Source organism: Camelus bactrianus, chromosome 4, assembly GCF_048773025.1.
Source record: "Camelus bactrianus isolate YW-2024 breed Bactrian camel chromosome 4, ASM4877302v1, whole genome shotgun sequence".
Classification (NCBI taxonomy): Eukaryota; Metazoa; Chordata; class Mammalia; order Artiodactyla; family Camelidae; genus Camelus; species Camelus bactrianus.
In genome coordinates this window covers 48990845-49005363 of record NC_133542.1, presented here as the reverse complement: position 1 = coordinate 49005363, position 14519 = coordinate 48990845, and the positions used below count along the sequence as shown (strand labels likewise).

The 14519-nt window shown below is 49.0% G+C and overlaps 1 protein-coding gene across 3 annotated transcripts in view; it reads left to right on the top strand.

Moving 5' to 3' along the window:
• Window positions 1-14519, top strand: part of ANKS6 (ankyrin repeat and sterile alpha motif domain containing 6) — a 52026-nt gene that overhangs the window by 13493 nt on the left and 24014 nt on the right. For all 3 annotated transcript variants that reach the window (XM_074361887.1, XM_074361886.1, XM_074361888.1), the window contains exons 4-11: window positions 363-567; window positions 1527-1633; window positions 3291-3439; window positions 4747-4945; window positions 5716-5765; window positions 8602-8805; window positions 9920-10073; window positions 12278-12447. In XM_074361887.1, coding sequence (XP_074217988.1) covers window positions 363-567; window positions 1527-1633; window positions 3291-3439; window positions 4747-4945; window positions 5716-5765; window positions 8602-8805; window positions 9920-10073; window positions 12278-12447 — 1238 coding nt within the window. The remainder of the gene's footprint in view (window positions 1-362; window positions 568-1526; window positions 1634-3290; window positions 3440-4746; window positions 4946-5715; window positions 5766-8601; window positions 8806-9919; window positions 10074-12277; window positions 12448-14519) is intronic.

The following is a 14519-nucleotide window of genomic DNA, read 5'->3' as shown; positions in this document are numbered from 1 at the left end:
TCTTTGTAATGGAGAACTATTTAGCCTAAAGTTTCCTCTCCTGAAATAGACTCCATCTCCAGGAAGTCCTCCCTGATCCTCACCTCCCAGGGAGCCCTGAGCTCTCCTTCTGCATGTGCATTGCCCTTCATCATCACTGTTCTCTTAAGATGTCAATGACACTCTTTAAGTAAAGCTGTTTGTGTGCTTGCCTCCACCCCTTGTAGACTGAAGGGTTTGAGTGGGGGCTACGTCTGACTCATCTTTGTAGCCCCTTTGATGCCTGGCAGCCCAGTGCAGAGGCAGGCTCAGCACGTTGGTTACATGAAACTGCTGGGTAAATAAACCTGTGGTTTATTTAAGACTCCTACTTCTGTTTGCAGGGAACTTCCAGTTGGTCAAAGAGATTGCCGACGAAGACCCCAACCACGTGAACCTGGTCAATGGGGATGGGGCGACCCCACTGATGCTGGCAGCTGTCATGGGGCAGCTGCCTCTGGTGCAGCTACTGGTGGAGAGGCATGCCGACGTTGACAGGCAGGACAGCGTGCACGGCTGGACGGCCCTCATGCAGGCCACCTACCATGGGTCAGTGCCAGCTCCACTCCCTCACGGCTAAGATAGCATTCCTGATGGGTTTCTGGTCCTGAGGTGCCCCAGATAAGCCCCACGGTTGTGAAGATGTTGAGACATGCGAAAAAGACTAAAAACAGCACAGGCTCATTCTGTCCTGCGTTCCCCCCCTCTCCGTGTTCAGATCTCCTGATACCTCAGCACAGAATTTCACCAGTGGCCGTGAGAAACCAGGCAGCAGGAAGATTTTATACTGAAAAATGTTTCTGTTGGTTGATTTTGGTCGAGCAGAGAGATTGGTTCTTTTGGAGTTTCACATTGTTGTGCAGAGGCCCCCTTAAATTTTCCCCACTGGAAATGACCATCAGCCATTCATACCACTGGCTTCTCAGAGACGTTGTCCAATAGTGAGACTTGTCCTAACCCTCATTTTGATTAAGTGTCAGTGTTGACTGGTGCCTTGAATCCCTTCTCATCTAGTCACCCAACTGCCCTCCTTGATGCCTCCTCTTTGGGGTGGGCTGACCAAGAGGCAGGAATCTGCACACAGTCTTAACCCTGCTAAGTGATCTGATTCCAAATGAGGAATTCGGGTGATCAGAGCACTTTCCTGCATCCTCTTGAAGTGTTTTGTTTCCTCATGTGATGAGCCTCAGACTTCCACATCAAACTCCTTGGCTTGCGGGAGGCTTCGTGTTCGAGCTGCAGGGGTCCTGATGGGGTGGGAGGTCCTTGGGGCCAGTGGTTTTTGGGCAGAGCCCTTGGGTTTCATCTTGTTCGTGAAAGGAGCACTTGGGCTTTGATTTCCATCACAGCAGCCCAAGGGGTAGGGAACAAGGGCTATAAGACAGCTTTCCCAGCCTCTTACGTGCGGAGAAGGTGCTGCAGTTAAAGCCGCCGCTCTTGTTCCCCATGAGCAAAGCCACACTTCCCCTTTCAGTGGGTCTCACTCTGGCTTTTTCTTTCCTCCACAGGAATAAGGAAATTGTCAAATATCTGCTAAACCAAGGGGCTGATGTCGCTCTTCGTGCAAAAAACGGGTACACGGCCTTTGACCTAGTGATGCTGCTGAGTGATCCTGGTGGGTTGTTTCAGGAAAAGAGTTTTAAACCTGCCAAGTTCTCTGGCTGGGAATTGAGATAATCACCTGTGTTTTAAGCCCTTGCATCTTCAAGGGGGAAGCTACTCTCCAGCCCCAGAGAGCTCACCTCACAGCCTCAGGCAAGTTGTCCTGCCTCCCAAGGAGGGTGGAGCTGGGACCAGGTAGTCCCTGAGGCCTCTCTCCCAGCTCCGGCCTTCTGGGAGTCTCCTGGAGGGAAAGCCAGCAACGTTGTCCACACAGGTCCTAGAATGGTATCCCTGCTTCCCAGCCAGAAATCAAGTGACTCAGAGGGGAAACAGGCGCCTCTGACAAGCCGAATCAGACAAAGCAGTGACCCCCTTGGCTTAATTGTGTGGGTGGAGGCTCCAGGTCAAGGGTCCTTTGCTGGGAGTATGGCCATTCCTGGCCCCCAGCTGATGCCTGCTGCTCCCCTCAGACCCTTCCCCACTGTGACAGGCCCTCCTCTGGGACCTGAGGCTTCCAGTTAGCCAGCTCAAGGGGCAGAGCGTCTCTGTCATCTCTCTTGTGACCCTGGAGTTTCATTCGAGAGAAGGAGAAGCTGGGAGGCCTTCCCAACCCACAGGCTTTGAACCCTGAGCCAGATCCCAGCCTGCTGGCCGTGGGGAGAGGACATTGACCTGTACAGTCCCAAGTGGGGGACTCCTGCTGCCTCTCTTGGCTACAGGGGTGGCAGACCAAGTGCCCTTCCTCACCGCCAGCTTTCCCGCCCTCCCTATACTCGCAGACCCCACGCGGCACAGATACACGCCGCTTCCATTTCATCTTTGCAGAGCGAGTGAGGGAAGCAGAGCTTCACGCCCCCTTGTGGGAGGAGGTGCCTGGGACCTGGCTAGAGAGGTGGGCCCTCCACCCAAGTCCAGTCGTCTTGCTCCTCCCGTGCCTAGAGTTCATGTCACTCAGAATTAGTCTCCCTGGGCTGCATCACACACACGTTTTCCTCTGATAAGCTCGTCTCTTTCCCTGTGTCTCTTCTCCTTCAACCCCACCCCCCTATTCCCTTTCCCAATAAAACAATCTATCCCAATAGACTTTTTTGCCTAGTAGGTTTTCAAATGAAGTTTTTGCCTGAAATTGTCAAAGAAGCTCGTGCTTATTATTGAACACTTGGAGAGAAAAAAAACAATCATCAAGGAAAAAGCATGTTGACAGTTTGTAGTATTTTCTTCTCAATCTTGTTACTTTTTTTAATAGCCTAGTTAAGTTTTAATAACTACTGCTACTTAACCTTTCTTAAGCACTTCCTGTATGTCAGGAGTTCCCTCAGATCCCCCAGGTACCTTTATGTGGTGGGTGCTGAGGTCACCCCTTAACTTCCCTGCAGTTACACGGCTGGGAGAAGCAGAGGCGGAATTCGCGCCTCGGCCATGCTTGCTTAGACACACCGCCCCTCTGCCTTCCTGGTAGGGCAGGGCTTCTGGTGTTTATTCCTGGTTAAGTGGGTTAAGCCCTGCTGGCCTGTCTGCCCCCTTTTGAAGAGCCAGTGGAGAGGCAGGGGAGTAACACGTGCTCCGGAGCCGCGGGGCTGAGTTCTCAGGCTGAGGGGTGTCACCTTGGGCCCCCCCCCACAGCCCGACAGACATATTTGCAGGTAAAACGCTGCCTTTTGTGTCCATAGACACGGAACTTGTTCGACTGCTGGCATCTGTCTGCATGCAGGTGAATAAAGACAAAGGCCGGCCCAGCCACCCGCCACCCCCACCCTACTCAAAGGTCCGACAGCCCTGGAGTGTCCCCGTGCTGCCTGATGACAAAGGTGGACTTAAGGTTTGCCTTTTCCTGTCTTAAAGGGCTTCAGAGAGCCAGGCCAGTATGGGGGCAGGGGGGCGATGCTTACCTCTTCCTTGTTGCCCAGGGCTGGTTTAGGCCGGGGTGGGGGACCCAGCAGGGACAGGAAGTAAGCTGGAGGTGAGCAATAAGGAATGGTGGGGACCAGGGAAAACTGGGGTGATTGTAAACACTTAGTGGCAGCAGTGGCCACTTTAAGAGTATGTGGGTCCTTGTTGCCACATCTTCTCATTTTTTTAGGAGAAACTAGAAATCCAGATTTTGATGTGGAGACTCAGTTTATAAATGTAGGGAATTAAAAAAATTTTTTTTGCATGATGTAGTACTGAGCTGGCTAAACTTGAGCACCTCTCTTTCCAGGCCATCTGTCAGCGGCCTGTGCTTTAGTGTGGAAAGTATCTGCTGGCTGCACCATTCTAGGCTCTCTCTGTGGGCCACAGGCCCCTGTCAGCTTCTCCCTGGAAACTTTAAAACCAAACTCCGGTTGCTTATTTCTAAACTGCGAGCTGAATATTTCTCTTTGAATTTCTTACCCTCCCAGTCCTGCTCTACTTGTTTGAAATCAAACTTATTTTTCTCCCCGTCCTGGCTGGGGTTCCAGCTCATTCTCAGATCTGCAGACTTGACATTCTGCTCATATTGATCACTCACGCAAGCCCTTGGATTCTTCCTCGCAGTGTTGTTTGCATAGGTCCCTTCATCCCCGCCATCACTGCCATCTCTGAAGGCCTCACAGCCTCCCGTTGGCACTGTGCCGGTGATCTCCTCACTGTGTGGGGTTATAAAGGCACCCTGGGGTGGCGCCTGTCCTCTCTCTAGGTGGGGAGGCATCAGCTATGGGATCACATGGTCAGGCCTTGGTATGGACACCCTGACACCTCTCGCGTTGTTGCTGGAATGAGGGAAGGAGGTTATGCAGTCATAGATGTTTTAAGGTGTTTGGTGTTGCCTCTGTGTCCAGCTGTCTGTCCCTGTTTCACCATAAGACTTTGAGCAAGTCACCACCCCTGGGTCTCCATTATTCAGTCTGTGCAATGAGGAGATTGATTAGAAGAAGGTTAGCCAGTTGGGTTCACTGCCACCTCCAGCCTATTGGAAAGGTCCCCTAAGGGCTTGTCAGGAAGAATCTAGAGAGAACCATGGCTTTGGAGAAAGGGTTCTGTGGTCAGTTGGTAATGCCTGCCATGGGCCAAGGAGACAGGACGGGAAGCAAGTGTGAAGTGTGGTCATTATCCCTGAGCTAAGGGCACTTAGGGCGTGACCTCTGCTCTGCACTCCCTTGGCAGTCCTGGTGGAACCGAATGTCCAATCGGTTTCGGAAGCTCAAACTGATGCAGACCCTGCCCCGTGGGCTGTCCAGCAACCAGCCGTTGCCTTTCTGTGATGAAACAGAGCCAGCGCTGGACTCCACAATGAGGGCGGCCCCCCTAGACAAGACCAGCCGCTCTGGGCTCCCCGATGTGACTCCCACGACCAAAGACAATGGTAAGAAAAGTTGCGTGTGTGGCAGCATTTCCGGGATGGTCAAACCCTGGACCTCTTTGCCCTCATCCTCTGCCCTTTGTCCTACTTCCTGGGCTGATGTCAGAGGTGAGATGATGTTGGAATGTGACTCTAGGGTGAAGTGACTGGTCTGGTGAAGAAGAGACTTAGGGATGTAACTGCTGTCGATGTGGTAGAATGCAGAAGCTGGTAGCAAGAGTCCCAGGTCCCTGTCCCACATGCCCTGTTGAGAGACCATTGGTCAGTCACTACCTCTCTCTTGCCTTCAATAGGTGATTTTCCTACCTGCCAAATGTTATTGGTATGGCACTGACAGTGTTTTAAAATAGAGTGAGTTACTGGGGTTGGAGTGAAGGAAGTGAGCTCCCCACCACTGGAGGTATTCAACAGATTGGATGACTTTGCCAGGGCACTGAAGGAGATTCCCACACTGATTGGGAGATCGATTAGATCAGATCCCTTCTAACAGTCAGACTCCCACACCCAGATGAGATTCTTTGGCACCACTGTTTGAGACAGACTATTGAGCTGGGTGTACCACTGTCTGACCCAGCATGACAGTGGTTTATGGAAAAGCTGAAAACAGTCTCTGAGATACCTTTTAAATGCTTTCCTTCTATTCAAATATTGAATACCAATTATTATTAAATATTTAATCACTCAGGAGAGTTGGTTTTCCAGGATGAAGGCCGAGCTGGTCACTCATCCTCGTGCCGTGAACTCATTTCAGGAAACTTCCATTTGTTTCTCAGGTCCTGGGAGCACAAGAGGAGAAAAAGAAGATGTATTATTGACAACCATGGTGAGTGTGGGGCTTTTCTAAAAGCATTTGAGGTCTCTGCCAATTGTTAGTGGATTGATTTATAAGGAGAGATGTGGGCGTTTGTCTTTCTTTGTGGTGGTCACGGATGGGGTCAGTATTGAAGCGTGTAACAAGGGGTACATCTCTGGCACCAAGGAATCAGAGCAGGTGCCAGCCCCAAATTGTGGGTAAGGCTGTACTGGTACTTAGCAACCAGAAGGAAGCCCTGATCACGTTCTCAGGGAAGCAGCACTGAGGACAGGGGCCTTGTAGGGGTAGGAATTGGTTACAGAGAGCCAAGGAGAGAAGAGTCAAAGAGAACAGTGTGTTTCTACCCTGAGAGAAGCCTCAGTTTCCACATCTATAAATTAGAGATGTATCAGGATGAGGTTCAGCTACGAGTAACAGAAAATCCCCAAATACCTGGCATACGTATGATAGCGTCATATTTCTCTCAAGTGAGTGAAGTTCAGAACTGGCCCCCACAGAGTTAGGGACCTAGATTCCTTTTACTTGTTGGTCTCCCAGGTGTCTTCTACTACTGAGGTCATCTCTTAGTCCAAGAGGGCTGCCAGAGCTCTGTCCATTACTGCCTCATTTCAGCCAGTAGGAAAGATGATGGGAAAAGAGGTGACAATGGGCACATGCCAGGTATCTTTAAAGAAGTTTCCTGGAAACTCACACATCACTTTTGCCTACTAATGTAATAGTAATGTAATGTAATAATGGGCCAGAATTTAGTCACATGGTGCATTCATACTGCACAGGAGGCTGAGAAATGAAGTCTTTATTCTGGGCGGTCACGTGCCCATCTAAATATCAGATGTGTCTGCTGACAAAGATGTGGAAGATGGATATTGGGTGATAGCCAGCCTTCTCTGACTTAGGGGATGCTATCCCTCATGGTAATAGTTTTTAAATGAGATTGTCCCCAGGAAATTCTTAACATAGTGCCTCGCCCAGAATGAGCTCTCACTTATCTGCCGTATGACCTTGGACGTGTCACCTCACCTCTCTGGGCTTCATTCCTCTCTCTGAAATGAGTCTCCTGGCTGGAGTTGGACTCAGGTCCCTTTAGCTCTGAGGCCCTAATCTGGAGGCTGGCCAAGAGAGGGCAGTATTGGAGAGGAGGAGAGAGCAGAGGTGCACCCGGGGAAGGACTGAGCTGCCCTAGGACCTGCGGATCCCGCAGTGCAGTAGGTGTGAATTGGTGTCTGTGCACTGTCTGTGGGACTTGTACTGCCTGACACTTGATACTGTTATTAAATAGCAATAATTACTCTCAATATAAAGACAGAAATACTGTTATTGAAATTTTGGAAGATGCAATAAAGTATAAAGAAAAAGAAAATCACCCATGATCACACACCCAGATGTAATCATAATTGACATTTTGTGACATGTATCTTTTGAGTATTTTTCCTAACCAGTTTTCGCATCTATGAATACGATATCGTGTTATATTTAATAAATGAATACTTAACACAGCACTAAGTATGTACCAGCCAAATACTTAGTATTTGCAGCACTTTACCTGTATTCACTCATTTAATATCCCTGACAACCATGCCAGGTCAGGTACTGTTATCATCCTCATGTTGTGCTGAACCTAGAGTGTTAAAATTTTGTCATGACCATCTTTTCTGTATCAGAAACACTCTTTGGCCACATCACATATAACGGCTGGTGCAACAAACATTCCATCATGGGGCCTTATCTCTTCATCCAAGACTGACTTGCTGGACTTTGGGTTTCCTAGTTTTTCATTATTTTAACAGCTCTGATGAAAATCCTTATGTAGATGAGCCTGTTGAGGTCCAGAAGGGGATGGCACTTATTCACGAACTCAGAAAAGCAGGACAGAGCCAGGTGGGAAACTCAGGATGGAATTCCTCCAGGCTTGGAGCTCTCCTGTCCCGCCTCCTCGTGCCCAGTAGAGGGCACCAGCGTGCCCGCCTGCACCCTGGCAGATGGAGGAGGGCCAGGGTGCTCTGCTGAGTGGGCGTTTGCAGCCATCCTTGTGGAGATGCCCGCCTGCCCGGCTCCTGAGGCAGGGTTAGCTGTGGGATGCCCTTCCCTGCAAGGCACCATCTGGCACCAAGTTCAGTGTCTTTTCTTAATTAAAGTTAGCATGGACTGTGTGAAAGCTTTTCCTTGACGATCCACCAGTCATCATTGTGTAGATTTTATACTGACCCCAAATCACATTTTCAAAACTTAAAATTAAATTGCAGTTAAAAATGTCAGCAGTGGGAGGTGTGACTGGAATAGGAAGGATGTGGTGGGAAGGGGGAGGGAGGGTTTTCTGGGCTCAGAGGGAGCCAGCCCAGGCCTTCTGGTGCCTTTGTCCCCTGCCCTTCCTCCTGAAACCCCCGACTCTGGTCTCACAGGTCTCCTTGTTATTCTGCACACTGGTCCTGCTCTTCTTGTCTCCAGGCCTTTCCACGTTCTGTTCCCTTGTCTGCAGTGCCCTTTCCCCCATCCTCTCCGGGCCGGCTTGCATTGGCCTTTGGGCTCAGCTCAGGTGCCCCTCCCCTCTGCTCCCCCATCACAGGACACCCAACATCTCTGAGCTTCTCTGTGGCTCCACACCCTGCCCCTGCCTCTGTTCTAGTCTTGTCCCTGTGGACAGATCCAAGAGAGGCTGGGACTTGGAACAGAGCAGACGTGGGTATTGCTAGGTTGCTGGGAGGAGAGCTGAGGACACCACGTGGGTTGTGAGAGGGGCGGGGGTAGGTGGCGGTGCTGTTCTCTGAGAAGCAGGGGAAACCCAGAGTCTTCCTCTCAGAGCCAGGAGCCCACCTGGCTTGCCTAACCCACAGCCTGTCTTTTTCAGCTTCGGAATGGAGCCCCCTTCACCAGACTACCAAGCGACAAGCTGAAGGCAGTCATCCCCCCTTTCTTACCCCCTTCCAGCTTTGAGCTGTGGAGCTCGGAACGGTCCCGAACATGTCACAACGGGAGGGCAGACCCCATGAAGACTGTGCTGCCCCAGAGAGCCAGCAGGGGTCACCCCGTGGGCAGCGGGAGCACAGACGCAGTAAGTCGTCTGCTGACACCCTTTGACACGTCACTTACTGCTCACTGACGTTGTGATGTGTTGCAGGCGGAAGGGACCTCAGACCCACTAATCCAGAGGGGTTGAAGCTTTTTATTTTCTTTTAAATGAGTGAAATCCTTTTGTCTAATGAAACCCTACAAAGGAACTTAATATGTAAGCAGATTAAAATGTTGGAGTGAGTGGAGTGAAATGGGAGCCCCGCTCTCTGGAACCCTGGAGCTCCAAGGAACACAGTTTGAAGACCTGATCTAACCCACCCTTCCCTTTAGTAGATGAGGAAACTGGGACCCAGAGAAGGGAAGTCACTTGCTGAAGGTCACCCAGCTGCATGGGGGCTAGGATGCTGGGACCAGATACCAGGTTCTTGGCCTCTAATCAAGTTCCATACTTACTACATTAGTACATAGGTCTGGGACAAAGTGCAAACACTGGGAGCAGCTGAGTGTGCTTCTGGTGTTCTCTTGCACACAGAAAGAGTATGACTTCTGTCCTTTTGGTCACAGTGGTTTCTGACCTGGTGGCCCTCAGTGTGTCTCTGTAATGAACTGAGGTAGTCCCTCTCCAGGTGGGAGCTGATCTCTATATATGTAGACTGTCGTCACTGTGGATACAGTAGGTGTGGACAGGGATTTAGGACCTGCCCTGCCGCTATGTGTTGAACAACTGGAGAAATTCAGGCCCCCGTCTCTGTCTGTGAGATGGGTTGATTTCCGGAGCTTGCTGCTGCTTCCCTGGACGTCGTAATACTAAGTCACTAGTGGGAGACCAGGGGCCTGGCGCCTGGAGGTGTTCAAAATGGACAGAGTGGGATTATGTTAGTTCCCCATGTGGAAGGAGGTGGGTGACCGATGGGAAACGGTGTCACAGAGGCTCAGCTTGAGCTAATGGCTGGTCGGGTTGTCAGTGGATAGACGTGAACTTCCAGCCCACCGGAGCCCTAGCAGGCAGAGCACCAGTCGGCAGGGATGTGCTGGTGGATGCAAGCATCAGCCAGGATGGGCCAGCCGAACTCCAGGTCCCTCCCCACTGTGATCTGTGCATCCAAAGGAGTGAGCAGCAGACCCTAACTGCGATATCCGCCTTATTCTTGCAGACTCCCATCAGGCCGGTTAAGTTCCCATCTCTCTCCAGAAGCCCAGCCTCTCCTGCCAATTCTGGAAACTTCAATCACTCGCCTCATTCCTCCAGTGGCTCCAGTGGGGTAGGGGGCATGAGCAGGCACGGCGGGGAGCTGCACAACCGCTCAGGTGGGGACCTGGGGACCAGGCAGGCCACTCTGGGGAAGTGGGAAGATTCCTTGGGGTTGAGAGTGTGAACCGCCCCCTGTGCTTGCTCTGGGGACAGCCCTAGAAAGGCCCGCACAACTCTGTCTTTCTCCTCCATGTGCCTAAGGCAATCTTCAGTGAATCCACAATTCAGAGTTTCTTTTATGCATTTTCTTAGGGTGGGAGAGAGGGGAGTGGGAAGGCGAGAAATAGTCTATAATGCTTTATTTCCTTGGAAAATTTTACAAGAAACTAAGAGAAATGCATGGGGTTTTTTTTGGTATTTAAAATCCTTGAAGGTTAAACCTTAGATATCTTTTCATCCTTATCCTTCATTGAACAGATGAGATAACAAGCTCAGAGTGGGTGACAGATTAGCCCAGGGACACATAGCAAGTAGGGGGCAATTAAGACTCAAAGTTGATTGCGCTACAGATATTTTGGGCTTTTGGCATACTTTCTCTTTTTTAAATTTTAATTTTTTTCACATCATTACATTTATTTACCATATTCTTTCAGCAAACATTTGTTGACCACTTATTATATGTGAGGCAACGCCTAGGCAATAGAGTACTTAGCAGTAAAAAATTCAAAATCAGTTCTCTAGGAAGTTTTATTCTGATGTTAACAGATAGTTTTTAAAAAAAAATCTAACAATAGTAAATACTGTTTAAAAAAATGAAACAGAATATGGGAATAGGTAATGAGGCTGGTTACAGGACACTTTCTAGTCCTCCCCAAAGGCCACCAGGATTAACTAAAGCCAGTTTTGCAGGAAGGAAACCTGCTTTATGCCATTTCATAAGGAATGCATGCTTCAATTGGAAAACTTGAAGACTAGATAAAGCAAAAGAACAAAAGGAGAGAGAGAGGGAGAGGAAGAAGAAGAAGAATCTCACCTACTGGGATCATCATTAACATTTTGGTGTATGTCTTTGCAAGGTGCTTTATGCATATTTATGAAAGCAGAATAATAATTTATTGAGCACTGAGCTTGTTCCCTTTAAGTGGATTGTCTCATTCAGTCCTCCAACAACCTGTGAGGGTATCCTCTCCACTTTACAGAGTCGGGAACTGCACTCAGAGAAGTTAAATAACTCGCCCAGGGTCACATTGCTGTGAAGTAGCAGAGCCAGGACCTGAACGCAGGCAGGCCGACTTCTGAGTGGAGTCTGACCTGTAACCTTTTTCCTCTTTCCACCCGTTACTATGTTGTAAACACCTTTTCTGTGTCAATCAATACACATATGTCTATAGTGTCTTTTAAATAACCAAACAGCCTTCCACTCATATGAGGTATCACAGTTTTAATTAACCAGCTCCCTCTTGTTGAGCTCTGAGGCTGTTCTCGATTTTCGCCCTTATAGGTCCCACTCTAAGTAATGGCTTCATACCTCTGTGTTGCATGCTTGTTTAATGATTTGCTTAATGTAAGTTCCCTTGACTCAGGGTGGTGGGGTCAATGGGTTTGCCTGTTTTTGAGGCTTTACATTTTGCCCTCTGGAGCGGCTCTGTTTATACATGTAAAATACTCACAGCAGTGCCTGGCCCCTAGTAAGTGCTCTATAAATGTTAGTTATCAGTGTTCTTCCTCTAGCATGCTCCCTCACCCTAGATATTATCACTTTCCCTTTTTCCTTCATTATAATTCAAGGTTGCTAGTAGGTTTGGGGAAACAGGGAGGGGGACCTGGCAATCAGGATTCAATCAGGGAAGCTGACCCCCTGAGCATTACGGAGTGAGGAGGTTATTGATATGGCTGTGGGAGTAGCTGGGGATGTAGAGATCCAGGAGGCTGGATGATGACGGAGGAGCCCTGGCATGGCCGCATGTGCAGCTGCTGGAAGGTGTTACAGAGGGGCTGCTGTGGGAATGCAGGGCAGGGAGTGGCGTCTGTGCCTGCTGGGGGCTGACTGAGCTGGCTGTGCCCTGGGGGAAAGTGAGGACAAACAGATCTTGCCTGCATAGCATCTCACCACCTCTTACAATGACGCCTTTGGAGCCTGATGGCCATCCACCTGCCAGTTCTGATGCACAGTCCTTCTGTGGTCAGCCCTGATGCACAGCCACATGGGGAGGGGTCTGGAAAATGTGGTTCCGGCTCAGCCAGGTTGACACCCGATGTCCACCACCCGTGCTGCCGTGCTCTGGACCCAGGGCAGTCATTCCTATTCCTGTTTCCTCAGGTGGCAGCATAGACAGTGTCCTGTCCCAGATCGCCGCCCAGAGGAAGAAAGCAGCTGGGTTATCCGAGCAGAAGCCCAGCCACCGGTCAAGTCCTGTTGGGCCAGCGCCCGGCTCTAGCCCGTCTGAGCTCCCGGTCTCCCCTGCAGGCAGCGGTGTTCCTGGTGGCAAGGTGCTTGTTCTGTTTCTGTCTCCTCCTGTGATGCACAGATTCTGTCCTAACACAGCCCGTGTGCTGGGGGGTATGGGGGGTGCCACTGTCCTGGGACTGAACTAAACTGACCCCTTCCAGCCAGCCAGTCGTGGGCTTTCTAAGAAGGGCCATTGTGGATTTCACACTCTGTGCCCTCAGTCTCCTGCACATGTGTGTTTACCTCCTGTCTGATCTCCAGGGCACCTGAGGTGGGAGGGGCACCGAGGTGCGGGGTGAGCACCAGGCTCCTGCAGCCCTGCGCTGGTCATCCAGCCTCACATTGCACATGGTTTTTTCCATTGATTTATAGCAAAAGGGTTCAGGAGGTACTGCCTAGGTTCAAATCTCAGCCTCACACTTTAGCATTTAGAGTGGGGCCTGGTTCAATGATCACTTGATACTGTTAACATAATAATATGCTGTAACCTTGGGGAGCTGCTTAAAAAATCAGGTTTCTGGGTTCCATGCAGCATAACTGAATGAGACTCTCAAGGTAGGGTCTGGGGAATCTGTTTTTCCCCCTGAAGAGTGTTGCAGCCAGCCCAGCCCAGGTTCTTAGAAACCATCACCCTAAATCAAAAGCTACAGCAGTGGGCTTTCTGTCAAAGGCTCCAACAGCAAAATGGAGACATGAAGTGCTTTTCAGAGACTCCCTTAGGAAAAATTAGAAATTAGTCTTCAAAATATGAGCATTCTGAATATGGTTTTTGTACTTTGCTTAAAACAAACACCACTGCAATGGTGGAATATTCATAAGGCATGGCTTCTGACATGAACTGTGCCTTAGGAGACACAGAATTGGGGGGGGGGTGGTCAGAGTGGGCATCAACATTTCCCACATCCTGGGAAGCCCAAAGGCCCACTGGGTATTTCAGCTTTCTAGTCCCACCCTAAAGCACAGTGGTTTAAAACAAAAAGTATTTCTTTTGCTTGTAAATCTATGGCTGGGCAGTTTAGTCTGGACTTAGCTAGACAATTCTTCTGGTCTAGGGGGATCTCATAAATGTTTGACTGTCAGCTGGGGTCAAACTGGGCCATGTGTGTCCACATCAAGCTGGGACATGTTCTCATGGCAACAGCCGAAGGCATAAATTGAAATCCAATCAAGTTGTTTAAGTAAGTCATCACACCCACTGCAGGAGATCACACAGAATTACATACCAAAGGATATGGATCCAGGGACGGGTGGAGATGATGCCATTATATGATCAGTCTGCCACACTGGGGACATGGGGAATAGTTCAAATATTTCAGAGCATCCTAATCTTATATTTAACCTGCTCCCTTCCCAATAATGCTGCCCACAAGGTTCAGAGTATTATGTTTCTTTACTCTTGGCTGCAATAGATCTGTTTTGTAAAGATATACTAATTATCTCCTGCTTAATCAGAAGCTTAATTATGGAATGTCTTTCTTTATAGAAAAAGCAGGAGGAAGAATTCTTAAATAATGTAGGCAGCTTATTGACAAAGTCCTTCAAAACCTAAGAAAAGGACTTCTTTTTCCACTCTAGGATGTAGTTAGCTAAAAGGAGCATTAAAGGCTTAGCAGAAGGAAATGTGTACCCACTTCCATGCATAAAAACTACTTATCTTGGTCTCTCCTATATGAAATGTCCAAGTTTTAGCATAAATTACAAGACTTGCAAAAAGGCAAGAAACATCACACTCCCAAGAAACAAGGCAATCATCAGAATCTGATGTAGATGTGAAATAGGCGTTGGAATTATGTGACAGGTAATTTAAGAGAACTACAGTTAATATGTTATAGGCTCTAATGGAAAATTTGAACAACATGCAACATCATATGAGTAACTATTTCAGCAGAGAAATGGAAATTATAAGAAAGAATCAAATGGAAATGCTCAAATTAAAAAGACTATGTAACAAAGATCAGGAATGCCTTTGATGGGCTCCTCAGTAAACTGAACACAGCCAAGGAAAGAATCAGTGAATCTGAAGATAGGGCAATGGAAATTACCCAAACTGAAACAAAAAGTAAAAAAGAAGTTAAAGCAAAAACAAAACCAGCGTACCCCAAAATGCTGAGAG